Source organism: Mixophyes fleayi, chromosome 1 (assembly GCF_038048845.1).
Source record: "Mixophyes fleayi isolate aMixFle1 chromosome 1, aMixFle1.hap1, whole genome shotgun sequence".
In the NCBI taxonomy this organism is placed as follows: Eukaryota; Metazoa; Chordata; class Amphibia; order Anura; family Limnodynastidae; genus Mixophyes; species Mixophyes fleayi.
In genome coordinates this window covers 348123448-348137912 of record NC_134402.1, presented here as the reverse complement: position 1 = coordinate 348137912, position 14465 = coordinate 348123448, and the positions used below count along the sequence as shown (strand labels likewise).

At 42.3% G+C, this 14465-nt stretch overlaps 1 protein-coding gene across 25 annotated transcripts in view; it reads right to left on the bottom strand.

The window, feature by feature from the left end:
* RIMBP2 (RIMS binding protein 2) overlaps positions 1 to 14465 on the bottom strand; it is a 307432-nt gene that overhangs the window by 201026 nt on the left and 91941 nt on the right. For all 25 annotated transcript variants that reach the window (XM_075176517.1, XM_075176698.1, XM_075176605.1 and 22 more), the window contains exon 5: positions 10972 to 11106. In XM_075176517.1, the coding sequence (XP_075032618.1) occupies positions 10972 to 11106 (135 nt within the window). The remainder of the gene's footprint in view (positions 1 to 10971; positions 11107 to 14465) is intronic.

Here is a 14465-nt window from a genome sequence, read left to right as displayed (position 1 = left end):
TCACACATATATAAACAAATACATACACACATATATATTATATATACATATAACAAAAAGTAAAAATGTGGCGCTCAACCTGTCAATTCTTATCAACCTATAAAATTGTCCCAAAATCAAACGCACTTCCTTATTTACAGGATGGCTGCCAACACTCCAGAAAACCAGGTGGTAAATCCGGTAAACAAAAACTTATGAAAGCAAAATGGAGAAAGGGGCGCCTTATAGTGCAGTATTATTGGAAATATAAACCAATAGTAAAGTGTGGTAAATATTCTGCATACCCCAAACAGGTGTAAGATAGACACATCAGTCAGTGGATGACTTCTTATCACCGCCTCATCAAACTATGTCAATTCTTGAAATCCCTAGATGACCGGTGCTCAATCAGAGTAACATGTGGAATGAACAGAGGTGCCAGAGATAGTGTAATACTTTATAATCTAAGTGACCCAGTGATAAAACACCAAAAGCTTATGTGTGTACCAGATAGATAAATATTTTAAGGCTTATCTGTTTCTGCAGGATCCTGGTATCCCCAGATACTTCTGGATGGCATCAGCTAAATTGTTTCATCTCCCCCAATCTTGCCTCTGTACTCCAATGCCTTGGCTTAATATCAAGCATCCAAACAGGTAGGTATACCCATAATGTGATCACACACACACACATATACATACACACACACACACATACATACACACACACACTCATACATACACATCACATAGTTTTTCTTTTTACAATATTTCAGAACTTTCAGTGTGTAAACAGACAATGTTTAATAGATTATGAATAATTACTAGTTATCCTGTACAGAATATTCTTCACTAGTTTGAACAGCTTGTAACATTCATTCATGAATCTTGTACCTTGGTTTTTAACAATTAATTCACAGCAGAGCAAACCTTCAATTGGATGGGTTGCAGCAGCAGAAGACCACAACTGGTTCCTCTCCTCACAGCTAAGAACAGGAAATCGAGGCTACAGTGGGCACAGGCTCACTAAAACCGAACAGTTGAAAATACAAATACTTTGCCTGGTCTGATGAATCTCAATTTCTGCTGCAACATGCAGATGGTACGAATTTGTCACAAACAACTTGAATCCAGGAATCAATGCTTTCTTGTGTCAGTGGTACAGGCTTTTGCGCGTGTTGGGCAATGTTTTCTTGGCATATATTAGGCCCCTTAATACCTATTCAGCACTGTCTAAAATCCACTGCCTACCTAGACTTATTGCTGTCCATGTGCATCGCTTTATGGCCACAATCTACTCATCTACTAATGTCTACTTCAACGTGCCATGTCACAAAGCACATGTCAAGCTAGTTCCATTAACATGACCAGTTCAGTATACTGCAATGGACCCCACAATCACCAGATCTCTATTAGGACTCTAATCCTAATTTGTATCTGACCTGTCATACCTCTATGTTACCAGATGTGCTGCTGTTTTGCCATTGGATATTTCCACCTTGCCTGCAGGATTTAACATCCTTCCCTGATCATCACCTGCACCTGTTTCACTGCCTTAAATACTCACCCCAAATATTGCTCATTGCAGTTCATCAATTGTTTGTGGTTTCTGGTCCCTGTCAATACTCCTGTGTTATTGTGCCTGTTTTTCTCCTGATTATCTGACTTTTGCTTGTTCCATTGTTTTGCATCTTTTCCTGTAACCAAGACCCCAGCTCCGTTTGACCTTACCCTGGAATCATTGTGAATCTTTCGTCTTCTGACTCCTGGCTTGCCTGACCCTTCTTTGCCTGATTCTCCTGTGGATCATTTGGTGCCTCTGGTCAACTGGCTAAATATGGTAACCTGCATCTACACTTCCCCATTTGTGCCTTATGCCTCCTGACTAACCTGGTATTCAGTTTCCTTGTGCCTTTACCTCATCTGTATACCTGGACACCAGTCGCTGCTAAATCTGGTAACCAGCATCTGCACTTCATCATTTATGAATGATATCCAGTGTCTCCTTGTACCTGCACTCCATCTACTATACCTGTACACTAGTATCTCCTGCTCCAGTGAAAAAAACAAAGTAATATAATCTCCTTGTACCGGCATTCCTTCTGTTATACCCGGATACCAGCATTACCAAGTCTTTAGTTCCTTTTTTATCCAGTTCGCCTTTGTAGAGTGACCTGATTCAGCCAATTACATTGTAGTTGCTCACTTTCTGCTACTGTGAGCTGCCCTCTCCATCAGATTAGTGCCAGACTATGCTGCATAACCCCTGCCTGTCTGACCGAGTTGTGATAGCTATATTAATATTGACTGCATTTTGATATTACCTGTGTGACCTGTGGTCAAAATAAAAACACTCCATTTGCAGCAACTACCAACACCTTGTTGAATCCATGCCATAAAGATTTCAGGCTGTTGAGAAATGGAGGGGTGGCCTGGACACACATGTGGAGGACGCATTTTTTTGCTACCTCCACCACAGTCATTGTTCGTTTCCTACTCCCCTTGGACACTAATATTGTGTTGCAGTATATCTATAAATTGCCCACTCAGGTCTGAGATGTAAAGATATTAAGAAACACTCACAAATGTGGCTGCAAGAAGTAAATTAGAGACCCATAATGTTTTAAACACAAAAATGTCACCGCACTAGATAGTAGAATAATCTCCTCCAAAAAAATATATAGATAAATATTATGAACCCGGGATAAATTACCCAGGGGGTGCACCCTACACTAATTGCATAATGAACAAGAAGAAAAAAGCTGTGTGGATGGGGCACTCCAATAAGAGGATAAAAAGTAATAAAATGCAGATTGCATTTTATATTTTGTCTCACTGTGTGTTATATGTTTGATTTTATATTTCGCTTGCAAGTTCTACCCTTTTTTAATGCATACCAATAAAATTTATTACCCATAATGTTTTGCGTAATAGGTCTTATTTAGGAGAATGAAATTTCACGCCCAAATCCAGAATGAGGCACAAGGACACCAATTCCCTAATGGCTATACAATGCAGATCCTAAATCTCTGGTGATGAGGATTATGAACACCAAATCTGTAGTGGCTATACTTACCCCCAAATCTCTGGTGGCCATGCAAGCAGGGCCTAATTAAGAGTTGAGGCCAGCCTAAGCTAATACGCTCATAACACCCCCTCACCTTGGATGCCAGGCTGGTATGTAGTAGATAAAAATGAACTCATCCTTAATTTTAAAATACAGCTTCCTTCACCTCCACAGGAATGTGTATGTTCCCATGTTTTTGAAAATCAGCTCCAGTTGGCTGTTTAAAAGGGTTGTGACTCATTTTGTTTTCATTAAAATCAGAACTATATAGCAGAACTGTCAGGTTTGCTCATGAAGGGATGAGCGAGGTCCTGCTGTCTCAACTGGCATTGACTGGACTTCCCTAGAGGCGTGGAGTCTAACAAGATGGAAGGTATTCATCAGGGATTCCCGCAAAGGAATTTGGGCTTCAGCGGCTTCCACCCTGCAGGTCGCAGCCCTCCAGGGAAGTTCCCAGTGAGACAGGTGGAGAACAAAACTGGGCAGCATAGAGATATACATATAGTTCTGATGGCAAATGGTGATGAAAGGAATTACCACTTTAAGGTAGAGCATAGGTACAAAGTTCAATGAGGTGTTGAGTATACTGCAGGTGATGGGTCACAACTGTATACAGAGGAGTAGGAACCATCAGCGAAGTTCACTAATGCAGACTGAATACGTACTGAGCATTGGTCACAACAGTACCACTAAGGAGTGGAACATAACTACAAAGTTCAATGAAATGTTGAATATACTACAGATAAACAGATCAGTGGAATCCAGAGATGCAGCAACGATGAGCCACAGCTTACCACAGGGATGTAGAAAGAGTCAGCAGTAGTCAGCCATACAGGCAAAGTAGATAGTGGGCGTTGATCATAGCGATTACCACGGGTAAGTGGAACAGGTGCGCAGAGATCAGCGAAGTCCAGACACACAGCAACGATGAGCCACAGGGATGTGGAACGAGTCAGCAGTAGTCAGCGGTGCAGACAGAGTGAATTACGGCAAGATAATAACGGAAGGGGCATCTGAACCAGGCCAGGTGTAGACTTGAAGAACCAGCAATGAATAGGTGAAAGAAGGGGCCTTATAAAGGAGGACTGACCAATGGCAGAACTGACAAACACAGGTGAAATAATCACAGGTGCAAGCCGAGGCTGACAGCCTGTACTAAGACGAGAGGTTTAAAGTGATAGTGTTTTGAGGCTCGGGTGGATACCCGGGGAGCGGAGTGTGACAAGAACGAAGGCAAACATGAGCGCTGCTGAGGATAAAAATGTGTAGGGGAAGTGAGCTGTCACACCTGTATCTGTCGCCATCCTTGTCTCTCCTACTTGCTTATCCACAAGCACCTGCCCAAAGATGACCAATAGTCTTCAGTCTGTACCATGGGAATATGTTGAGATTAAAACCTTACTATATTTTTCTTTCATGTTTTCTTTTTACTTTGGAGAACAGCTATTCTCTTATATGTTAAAATGAATTTCAGCTTATACTTCTTCCTGTCACCATTTTTCATCTCCAAAAGCCTTGCACCCTTGGCTGCAGCCTAGTCAGCCTATAGGATAATCAGGCCCTGTGTGCAATGCAAACCCTCAAATCTGTGGTGGCCAAGCTAACCCTCAAATCTCTGGTGGCTGTGCAAATCCTCAAATGTCTGTGGCAGACCAGACAACCAAATCTCTGGTGGTGACAGGTACTCACTTCTACCCACTGCTTCAACACACTATAGAAGTGCTGGGAAGAGCTCTAGTGTTAAGATTGCTTCCTGACAAATGAGTAAAGGCAGTTGTGACCGGATGGTCTTACTTCAGCACCTAGTCTGTGGGTGAAGATAAACTGTGTAAGAAGAACATCCCTTCATCTGTGTTTCTTTCTCATCGACAGTAACCAACTGTTACTGACCACTCTCCTACTGGTGTTATCTTGCCACCAGACTGCGATTGTCAACTGCACAATAGTTATTAGAGAATCTCGCTGCCACCACTAGGCTTCTTGACGCACCTATAACCACTTACTTTTGGGTAGCTGGTACACATGCTGCAGCGCCTCTTTTCTGTAGGTTGGCTGGTACCTCCTGACAGCCTACTATGGACCAGGACTGCTGTGTAGTGGGAAGAGCGTTGACACAGAGTTGTTTGGTTCAACACAGGACTTCCAGTAACAGATTAGATTGTAAGCTCTTATCTGTTGGTCACAAGATACAGCAGGCAATAAGCATCAGGTAGAATCTTCAAGTAGTGATGTTTATTGCCCAAGGGTCTGAACGAGGACCTTTACACACTAGTTAGATGTACTAGTGATCTCCAGAAGTACAGATGGTATAATACAGCTCTTTATATAAGACTTCTGACACACATTTTTGCAAGGGCTAACCCAGCCCCCTGTCACCACAAAGTCTGAAATTTTACATTCACTGTTTAGTATCAGGATGCAATGTTGTCTAAACTTGCATTTAATGCAATTTAAACTTAACAAAATGTACATCAATCTGTGATTTCCCAAATTACTTGCTGGTCTTGCATAATTTATGTAGTTCACCTATCCAAGACACAGGATGAAAGGTCAACAACCCCCTCCTGTGCATTCATGCTAAAATATGTGTTGGTTCTGCAGCTGAAAAGGTCTAATTAGCATGGGACTTCTTTTAGAAAAGTTACAAAAGCAAATTTCCTTCCAACATGACATACTGTCTCAGAAATAAATACATTTCCAATACAAATATCAGTACATTTGCAGTGATATACATTGGTGCACTGCTCCACTAATTAAAATTAACTTCATATGATAAGTTATTTCTAAGTGATCCAGCCACAGCAGTAGTGGGAATCACACAGTTGACTGTTGACTGTGCTGTTTCTCTGTACCTCCTCCTTACTTAATAAAATTTCAGTGTATGGGACAGCTGCCAGAAGGGAGCCCGTATGAGGGAGGAGCACACCAAAGCCGATGTTAGCATACAGACATGTACGTGAACTAGTTACAGTGCCGCCATACAGCATATATAATTCATGTGTAGCCAGATATACATGGCCAATCTGTTTCCCTACCCTAGGACTGCTTGATTGTATTACATTTGTAACATGTGTCCCTGTAGTAGAAGTAGCTGGGTTTACTATAATTCTACCTATCATGAATTGTTGAGCCCTGTGTCCTTATGGACATTGCAGAGGAATCTTCATAAAAGCCTGTTCTTCATGATTTTCTAAAGCATATTATGCATAGGTTAAAAAAAAAAAAGCATATTAATGGACTGAAAAAAACCTAGCAATTTATTTTTAAACCTGGCCTTGAGCTAGCAAAGGTTAAGCACATGTGCTTGGTTATGGGTTAGCACTGGTTAAATTATGTGTACTAATCAATGAAGTTCCAGGGCCTTATGTAGTGTTGAACACAATTTACGGTTACAGCGTAAAGTATTTTGAGACATGTGTTTTATTTATGTAACCCCTGTCACTGTGTGTAGTGTGAGGTGCACAGGTTAGGCATTTCACCTCCTTCTATAGCCCTGGCTCGCTTATGGGCATAGGTGTAAATGACCAGGGGGTCTCTGCACATGCAGGTAGTTCTTTAAAACAAAGTCTCTTTGTAGGTAGTGGAATACAGGTGTTGCCAATTTGTGGTGCAGTGCAATAAAAGTCATAAAAATTTGGGTGCCAGACCATCTCCATCACAAACTGAACTCTTTAATTACACTCCTCTTCCTTCAGCAATAGAGAAATATATACAGCTCCTTATTCCCCCTGCACAAATATTAATGTTATCTAGATGTTATGTTACACAATTCTTGTCTTCTATGCTCCAGTAGTCGACACTTCACTGCAGTTCACCCCTTTCCCGCCTGTAGGAATGATTTACATGGATGCGGACAGGCAAATATCTTCCTTGAGTAGGCAGCTTCTCCTTAATGCAGTTCTGACACACGCTGTGCAACTCCCAACTGCAGTTCATCCCTCCTCTGTGGGGATGATTCCAGCCCCTGGGCTCTGACCCGTCTCCGTGTTCTCTCAGCCCCTGGGCTCCCACCCGTCTCCGTGTTCTCTCAGCCCCTGGGCTCCGACCCGTCTCCGTGTTCTCTCAGCCCCTGGGGGGGGAGCGGGTACTAATTACCCGGGCCCGGCATGTCAGGGGGCCTGGCCTTGGCCCTTGCGCTGCTGATTTTTTAAAAAAAAAATATTTTTTTTCAAAAAGGTTTTTTTTTTCCTTTTCTTTTTTTTTTTTTTTGCGGGGAGGGGGGGCTCGGTCGTTGGTGGGGGGAGCAGACTAGTTTAAAAAAAAAAAAAAAACATACTCACCTGATCGCGGAGCCAGCATCCCTCCTCTCTGCTGCTCTGTGCTCTATTCAGACTGTCTGAATGCCGGGTGTGATATCATGTCATGCCCAGCATTCAGTCAGTCTGGAGCAATGGAGCACAGAGCAGCAGAGAAGACCAAGAAACGAGAAAAGGTAAGTGAAGGGAGGAAAACGAGGGGGGCACAGAGGGGTTAAAAAATGGGGGGAGGGGCAACATGACAGAGGGGTTAAAAAACGGGGAAGCAGCATGTCAGAGGGGTTAAAAACGGGGAAGCAGCATGACAAAAAGGTTAAAAAATGAGGGGGAGCACAGAGGGGTTAAAAAACGGGAAAGCAGCATGACATAGGGGTTAAAAAATGAGGGGGAGCACAAAGGGGTTAAAAAATGGGGGGGGGGGGCAGCATGACATAGGGGTTAAAAAACTAGGGGGAGTACAAAGGGGTTAAAAAACGGGGGGGGGGGGCAGCATGACAGAGGGGTTAAAAAATGAGGGGGCACAAAGGGGTTAAAAAACGGTGGGGGGGCAGCATGACGGAGGGGTTAAAAAATAAGGGGGGGCACAGAGGGGTTAAAAAACGGGGAAGCAGCATGTCGGAGGGGTTAAAAACGGGGAAGCAGCATGTCAGAGGGGTTAAAAAATGAGGGGGAGCACAGAGGGGTTAAAAAACGGGAAAGCAGCATGTCAGAGGGGTTAAAAAATGAGGGGGAGCACAGAGGGGTTAAAAAATGGGAAAGCAGCATGTCAGAGCAGTTAAAAAATGAGGGGGAGCACAGGGGTTAAAAAATGGGAAAGCAGCATGTCAGAGGGGTTAAAAACGGGGGGGGGGGGGCAGCATGACAGAGGGGTTAAAAAATGAGAGGGGCACAGATGGGTTAAAAAACGGGGCAGCATGGCACAGTGGGGTTAGCGTTTGCCTCTAGGGAGCAGCCACCATTCACCCACTCCTGGGTCAATACCGGGGCAGCCTGGGACTTCCAACCCGCTTTCCCAAGTCCCTCACATCACCTCTCTTTTCTGTCTGCCTATCTGTCTTTCCCACACTTTTCTCTCTGTGACAGACACGCCTCCTCTTCCTCCTGCTTCTGTTGGGACCCTATGCTCCCCCCCCACCGCATTTTGCTAGTAACAGCGTAAGCTTGCATGAGGCCCCCAGATTGCACTGGCGTTTTCTACTTTCTTACTGGGATTAATGCAAATGAGTAAAAGCAAACACAAACTGCAGCTGTCACAAAACAAAATTAATTTCTATAATAACAGATATGATTCAATTTCAGAGATATGGTTCAAAGAAGGATCTAACTGCACATGATAACAATAACAGTTTTTCATATACTGTGCCATTAGCATCATTGACTATGCTAGTGGGATTGAGAAAAAGCTACATGATACAATTTTAGGAGAGGAAAAAGCAAACTACAGAAGATTCTGAACAAGATACTTTTAGTAACATTTGGCAACAGGTAAGTAGCTACAGTTAGCTATGTTTAACACAGTGCATTTTGATTTTGGACTAAGGTCCTCTTTAATATTAAACCTTGCAATTCTTTTCACCACAATGGAGATTTTGATACCACTGTCTTGTGAAAGTGGCATTTAAAAGATCACTAATCCCCAAAATTAAAATGTCACGTTATGTGCCATGAAAACAAAATATATTGTTCACCTGACAATTCACTGCAGTTCTGTTAAAAAGTAAAGTATCAAAGTATCAACTCCCCACTCCATTACAGACAGATGAAGTCCCACCCAGTGTCCTAATGATATATGATACATATGAAAAACCTGAGACTTCAGCTATTTGAGCTGCTGTGACATCCTTCAACAATTTCAAGTGTAATATTCAGCTCAGTAAAACAGAGCCTTTGAGGGCCTTTATTAGAAGCTTTACCTGTTCTTTTAGTACATTTGTTAGCCCTGTTATTCTTCAGTGTGACAAAATATCTTTCTCTGACCTACCACTCAGTCTACTTTTCGACCTCCTAAGGAGCTTGAAGAAATGGTTGTATTGTAAACAGTGGAGTACCAATAATGGTTGCAACAATAGCAGCTATCGCCAAGTCCAAGGTCCCTGGAGACCAAAATGAAACCTTTATTTGCTATATAGGCTCAGGGCAAATATGAGTGAGACATTAGATATAAGAGGGTAGATATTTCTCGGATTAAAACTTTTGGTCAATTTTAGATCATTATTACCAACGTATGTCACTTTCTACTTTCCGAAATGAGCTTGGGTTGCACACTTTTCTGTGTTTTGTTAAAATTTACAAAATTAGCATTGTGTGTCTAAAGGCAGATCTTGAAACCCTGTCTTGGAAAACTCTTCAGTGAACCGGTCTTCAGTGGAGACATTCATTGTTGGGCAGAACCCATATTCATCCTTTAATTGAGTAGGGACTAATGACATCATTGAGGAATAGCTGTCAACCTAACTCTGTTTCACTGTCTGAAAACAATCTGGTTCCTCTTTTCCCGCTTACCTTCTAACTGCAATAACCACACCAGAAGCAATTAACTGGTGCTAAAGGACCAGGTAATTGTAATTGGAAAAAATTCAACAAGAAGAATAAGACTATTATCATACTGTGAAATGGAGTCAGGTTGGCAGGTATGCTAGGGGTTGAGGCACAAAGTGCATTATGCCTAGTCATGGGCATAACTACAGAGGTAGCAGTGGTAACAGCTGCTACGGGGCCCAGCAGTAGTGTGAACTCCCAGCAGCCAAAGACACCACAAGGGATAAAGTCTGTTCAGTGGGGAGGTGATGATGCTGTTCCTTTCCTCGCTGGACAGGAAGTGACGTACAGAGCAGGCGCAGCAACGGAGGAAGCTGCCCCTGTCCTGTTGTTCATGTAAGAGAAGGGAGGGGCCATAGAAACCTTGGTGGCTCTTTTAAAATGTTGCTAGGGACCTGCTACAACCCATATATGCCCCTGTGCCTAGTGATTTCATAGACTGCATACTGGTGAAAGTTGGTTTTGCTCACCAAATGTCTGTCTCCACTGTGTATAGGCGACAGGTGTACTTAAGTTGTAATTAAAATACCATAGTGTTTTACATTGTGTAACATCCAGGGTTATAATGTTACACCTAGGCTATCAGAACAGTAAAAAATTATACTATTAACTTTTAAAATTAAAAGGAAGAGCAGCAAAAAATGTTTTAAACATTTCAAGTGTGAGACGAAAAAAAATAAAAAATGATGTGTGATGATTCTGAAACGTTACATCAGTATAACAGTGTATTTCCTTAGATATGGTCAGCAGTCTTCATTAGTGCTCAGCAATTAATTTACTGCCATGCAAAGCTTGGAATATGTTAGGTACAGTAGATCTCTTGCAGAGATGTTAATAACCCAGAATATAAGCAATCACTGTGCAATTTATTCCAACTGTAGATCAAAGTTCTTATTCCCTCTGGGACCATTGTTAGCACTCCTGATATATGGCTGCAATAAATTGTACACCGTAAGCTGCATACATTATTGTGCCTTGAATATCAATGTCAGCAGAACTGCGTACTATTTTTACCGAGACTAACTATAGTTATTGTAAGATTGCTGTATTAGTCATTAGCTTTAACAGAAACTTTCAATTAATACAGAGCTATTCATTTAATGTGCCATTATTCGTGATACAAGTCCTGTACCTTGTTTGGAGACAGAAGGCAGCCTGGACTTCCATTGGAGATGAATGACAGTTGTCTTTGCAGCCAAAGCAGCTCCTTCTGGGACTGTTTGAGCAAATGCTCTATATCACTCGGCTTTTGACCCATTAATCCCTCCTGCATTAATAGAAATTGAAATATCAGTACAAACTGAATTCAATGGATATAAAAACAAAATCATTTTTATTTACACTAGTTAGATGAATACTAGCATTATAAAAACACTTTAGATGTTACCCTTGTCCTCTGTTGATATCATCATCAACATTTATTTATATAGCGCCAGCAGATTCCGTAGCGCTTTACAATTGGGAACAGACAGTAACAAAACAATACTTGGATACATACAGAGAGAGAGAGGTAAGAGGGCCCTGCTCGCAAGCTTATAGTCTATGGGACAATGGTTTCATACACAAGGGTAAGTGCTACATCATATTAAATATGTGTCCAGCTAGAATGCAAAGGTTACAAAGTGTTTAGTGGGCTGTATGCTCAGTCACACAGCTATGTTGTTCAGAGGGTTGTTGTCTTGTGTTAGTTGTGTAGATGGTGGTAATAAAGTAACCTAGGAAGATTAAGATGCTGTTTGAGTAATATCATGAGCTTGTCTGAAGAGGTTGGTTTTCCTAGAATGCTTGAAGGTTTAAAGACTAGAGGAAATCTTATTGTGCGAGGGAGGGAATTCTATAAAGTGGGTGCAGTCCAAAAAAAGTCCTGTAACCGAGAATGGGAGGAAGTGATGAGAGTGTAAGAGAGACCCAGATCTTGTGCAGAACGGAGGTGTCGAGTTGGGAGATGTTTTGAAACAAGTGATGTATGTTGGTGCAATTTTGTTGATGGCCTTGTATGTTAGTAGAATAATTTTATATTGGATTTGTTAAAAAACAGGCAACCAATGTAGAGACATAGAGTGACTCAGCAGATGAAAAGCGATTTGCAAGGAAAATCAATCTAACAGCTGCGTGCAAAATAAATTGTAGGGTCTCGAGACTGTTTTTGGGGAGACCAGTAAGGAGGGAGTTACAATAGTCGATGCAGGAGATGAGTGCATGAATAAAAGCTTTTACAGTGTCTTGTTTAAGATAAGAAAGTATTCTGGAAATGCTCTTTAGATGTATGTAGCATTATGTAAATATAGTGTGTTTATGAGGGGAACAAAGGATAGTTGCAAGTCAAGGATTACACTTAGGCAGTGAGCTTGTGGGGTGGGATTTATTGTCATGTCAACAAAAATAGAAATGTCAGACAGAAAGCTTCTATTGTTGGGTGGGAATATTATTAATTCTGTTTTGAAAGATTGAGTTTGAGTTGGCGAGACGACATCCAAGATGAAATAGCAGAAAGACAGTCAGTAACGCAAGACAACACAGATAATCTCAAACCTCCTCTCACGCACGTATCCAAGACTTCTCCCGCGCCGCTCCCCTCCATTGGAACAAGCTCCCCCGCTCCATCAGAACTTCCCCTAATCTGTCCTCTTTCAAACGAACATTAAAAACCCACCTTTTCCTTAAAGCCTTTCAGTCTCATGCCTAAACTCCCACCGGTCGGCTACCTCTCTTTCTCATCCCTTCTTCCCTTCTCCCCCTTCCTCGACTCCGTCTCCGTTTCTCCCGTCTCATCCATGTGTCTGTCTGTCTTCCCCTCCCTTTAGATTGTTCGCTCCTTTCAGCAGGGCTCTCCTACCTCCTGTTTCCATCACTTTTAACTGCGCTCTCCAGCTACTCTGCTCACCTCCTCTCAGTCCCTCTGCCCTCTGTCTCCTCTCGCTTCTCTCCGCTCCCCTCAGTGACTCTCAACCTGTCATCTGTGCCCACCCTCTTGGGCCATAGTTACCTGCCTATACTCACTTTTCCCCTCCCTCCCTCTCTTTCATGCTGTGCCTGAGCCCCCAGAGTTATAGTGCTTACTGTTACTTGTACTGTGCTGTTTCACCTTGTACTGTGCCATTGTTTGTCCCTGTACGGCGCTACGGATACTTTGTGGCGCCCTATAAATAAAAATTAATAATAATAATAATGAAAGATCAGGAGAGGATTGATAGATTTGTGTATCATCCGCATAGAGAGGATACTGAAATCCAAAGAAGCTTATTAGTTTTCCAAGAGAAGTGGCGTAGGAGAACAGCAGAGAACCTAGGACTGAGCCTTGTGGTACTCCAACTGATATAGGAAGCAAAGTGGAGGTTGTTCCAGAGAAATTAAACACTAAAAGAGCGATTTGATAGGTAGGATGAGAACCAGGATAGGACAGTGTCTTGAAAACCTAGGGATTGTAGTGTCTGTATGAAGAGAGATTGGTCAACAGTGTCAAATGCAGCAGAGAGATTCAAAACAATTAGAAGAGCTTAATCACCTTTGGTTTTAGCTGTGATCAAAGCATTGACAACCTTGGTCAGTGCACTCTTTGTGGAGTGTTGAGAGCAAAAGCCTTATTGAAGAGGATCCAATAGGTTGTTTGCAGAACTGAAACATGTGAGGCGAATGTAGGCAATTATCTCGAGAAGATTGGAGGGGTACGGGAGCTGAGAGATGGGGTGGTAACTTGAGAGAGAGTTTGGGTCAGAATATTGTTCTCTCAGAATAGGAATAATCACTAAGTGCTTGAATAGGGATGGAAAGATACCAGTAGAGAGATTACAGATTAGATGTTGGTTTGGTTGTTACTTAACACTGGCTGGTTCAGTGATTTTTACTAAGGCTTCTACATTCTACAGCCTGGGCATCCTTGCATTACCCCCTTAACAGAACGAATAATAGTATCAGGCTTTAAAATGACGTCATTTTCTGTTGCTAGCATGCTCATTCATCTGGATTCTGCCAGGGGTGTTTTTCAAACATTCAGGATTACCAATCTGTCGTCAATGATACCTTTGCACTTTTCATGTTGGGGAAACTATTGTTGTCCTTTTTGTAGTCGCGGTAAGGTACCCAACCCATTAGATGTAGCTAGCAAAAAAAAACCTGGTTGCCTCAAAACCCTATTCACTTGGGAGAGAGCATTTTACTAAAATTGCTACACATTCTTCCAGGCAGGCTTTATCCATTCAGCACAGCAGGAGAGCAATGTGATATACAGGAAGCTAGCCTGGGAGTGAGTTCTCTAGTCTCATAGCTCAACATTGCACAATTATTGTTCCTAGGTTGGTTTAATGTATACACCCATGGGGAAACAGCCACGTCAAACTGGGGTCTGAGTGACCCACCCAGGAAAGTAGTAGCAAGATCATAGTATGCTGCCAGAGGTGTGTTCTTTAGTCATGCCCACTAGTGGCTAGGTTCAGATGTCTGATTCAAACCAGAGCAGAGGTGGTCACAAGGAGTGACCCCAGTTTGCCTCAGGCAATGGGGCAAACTGGGGATTTCCCCAGCATAAAAATGGGCCAGTCAGACACTGGAGCAAAATACTCTCATTTGGGCAAACAGGATTCCTGCAGTAAAGCAAAAGATAACCACCTCTTTAATGACATGTAATAT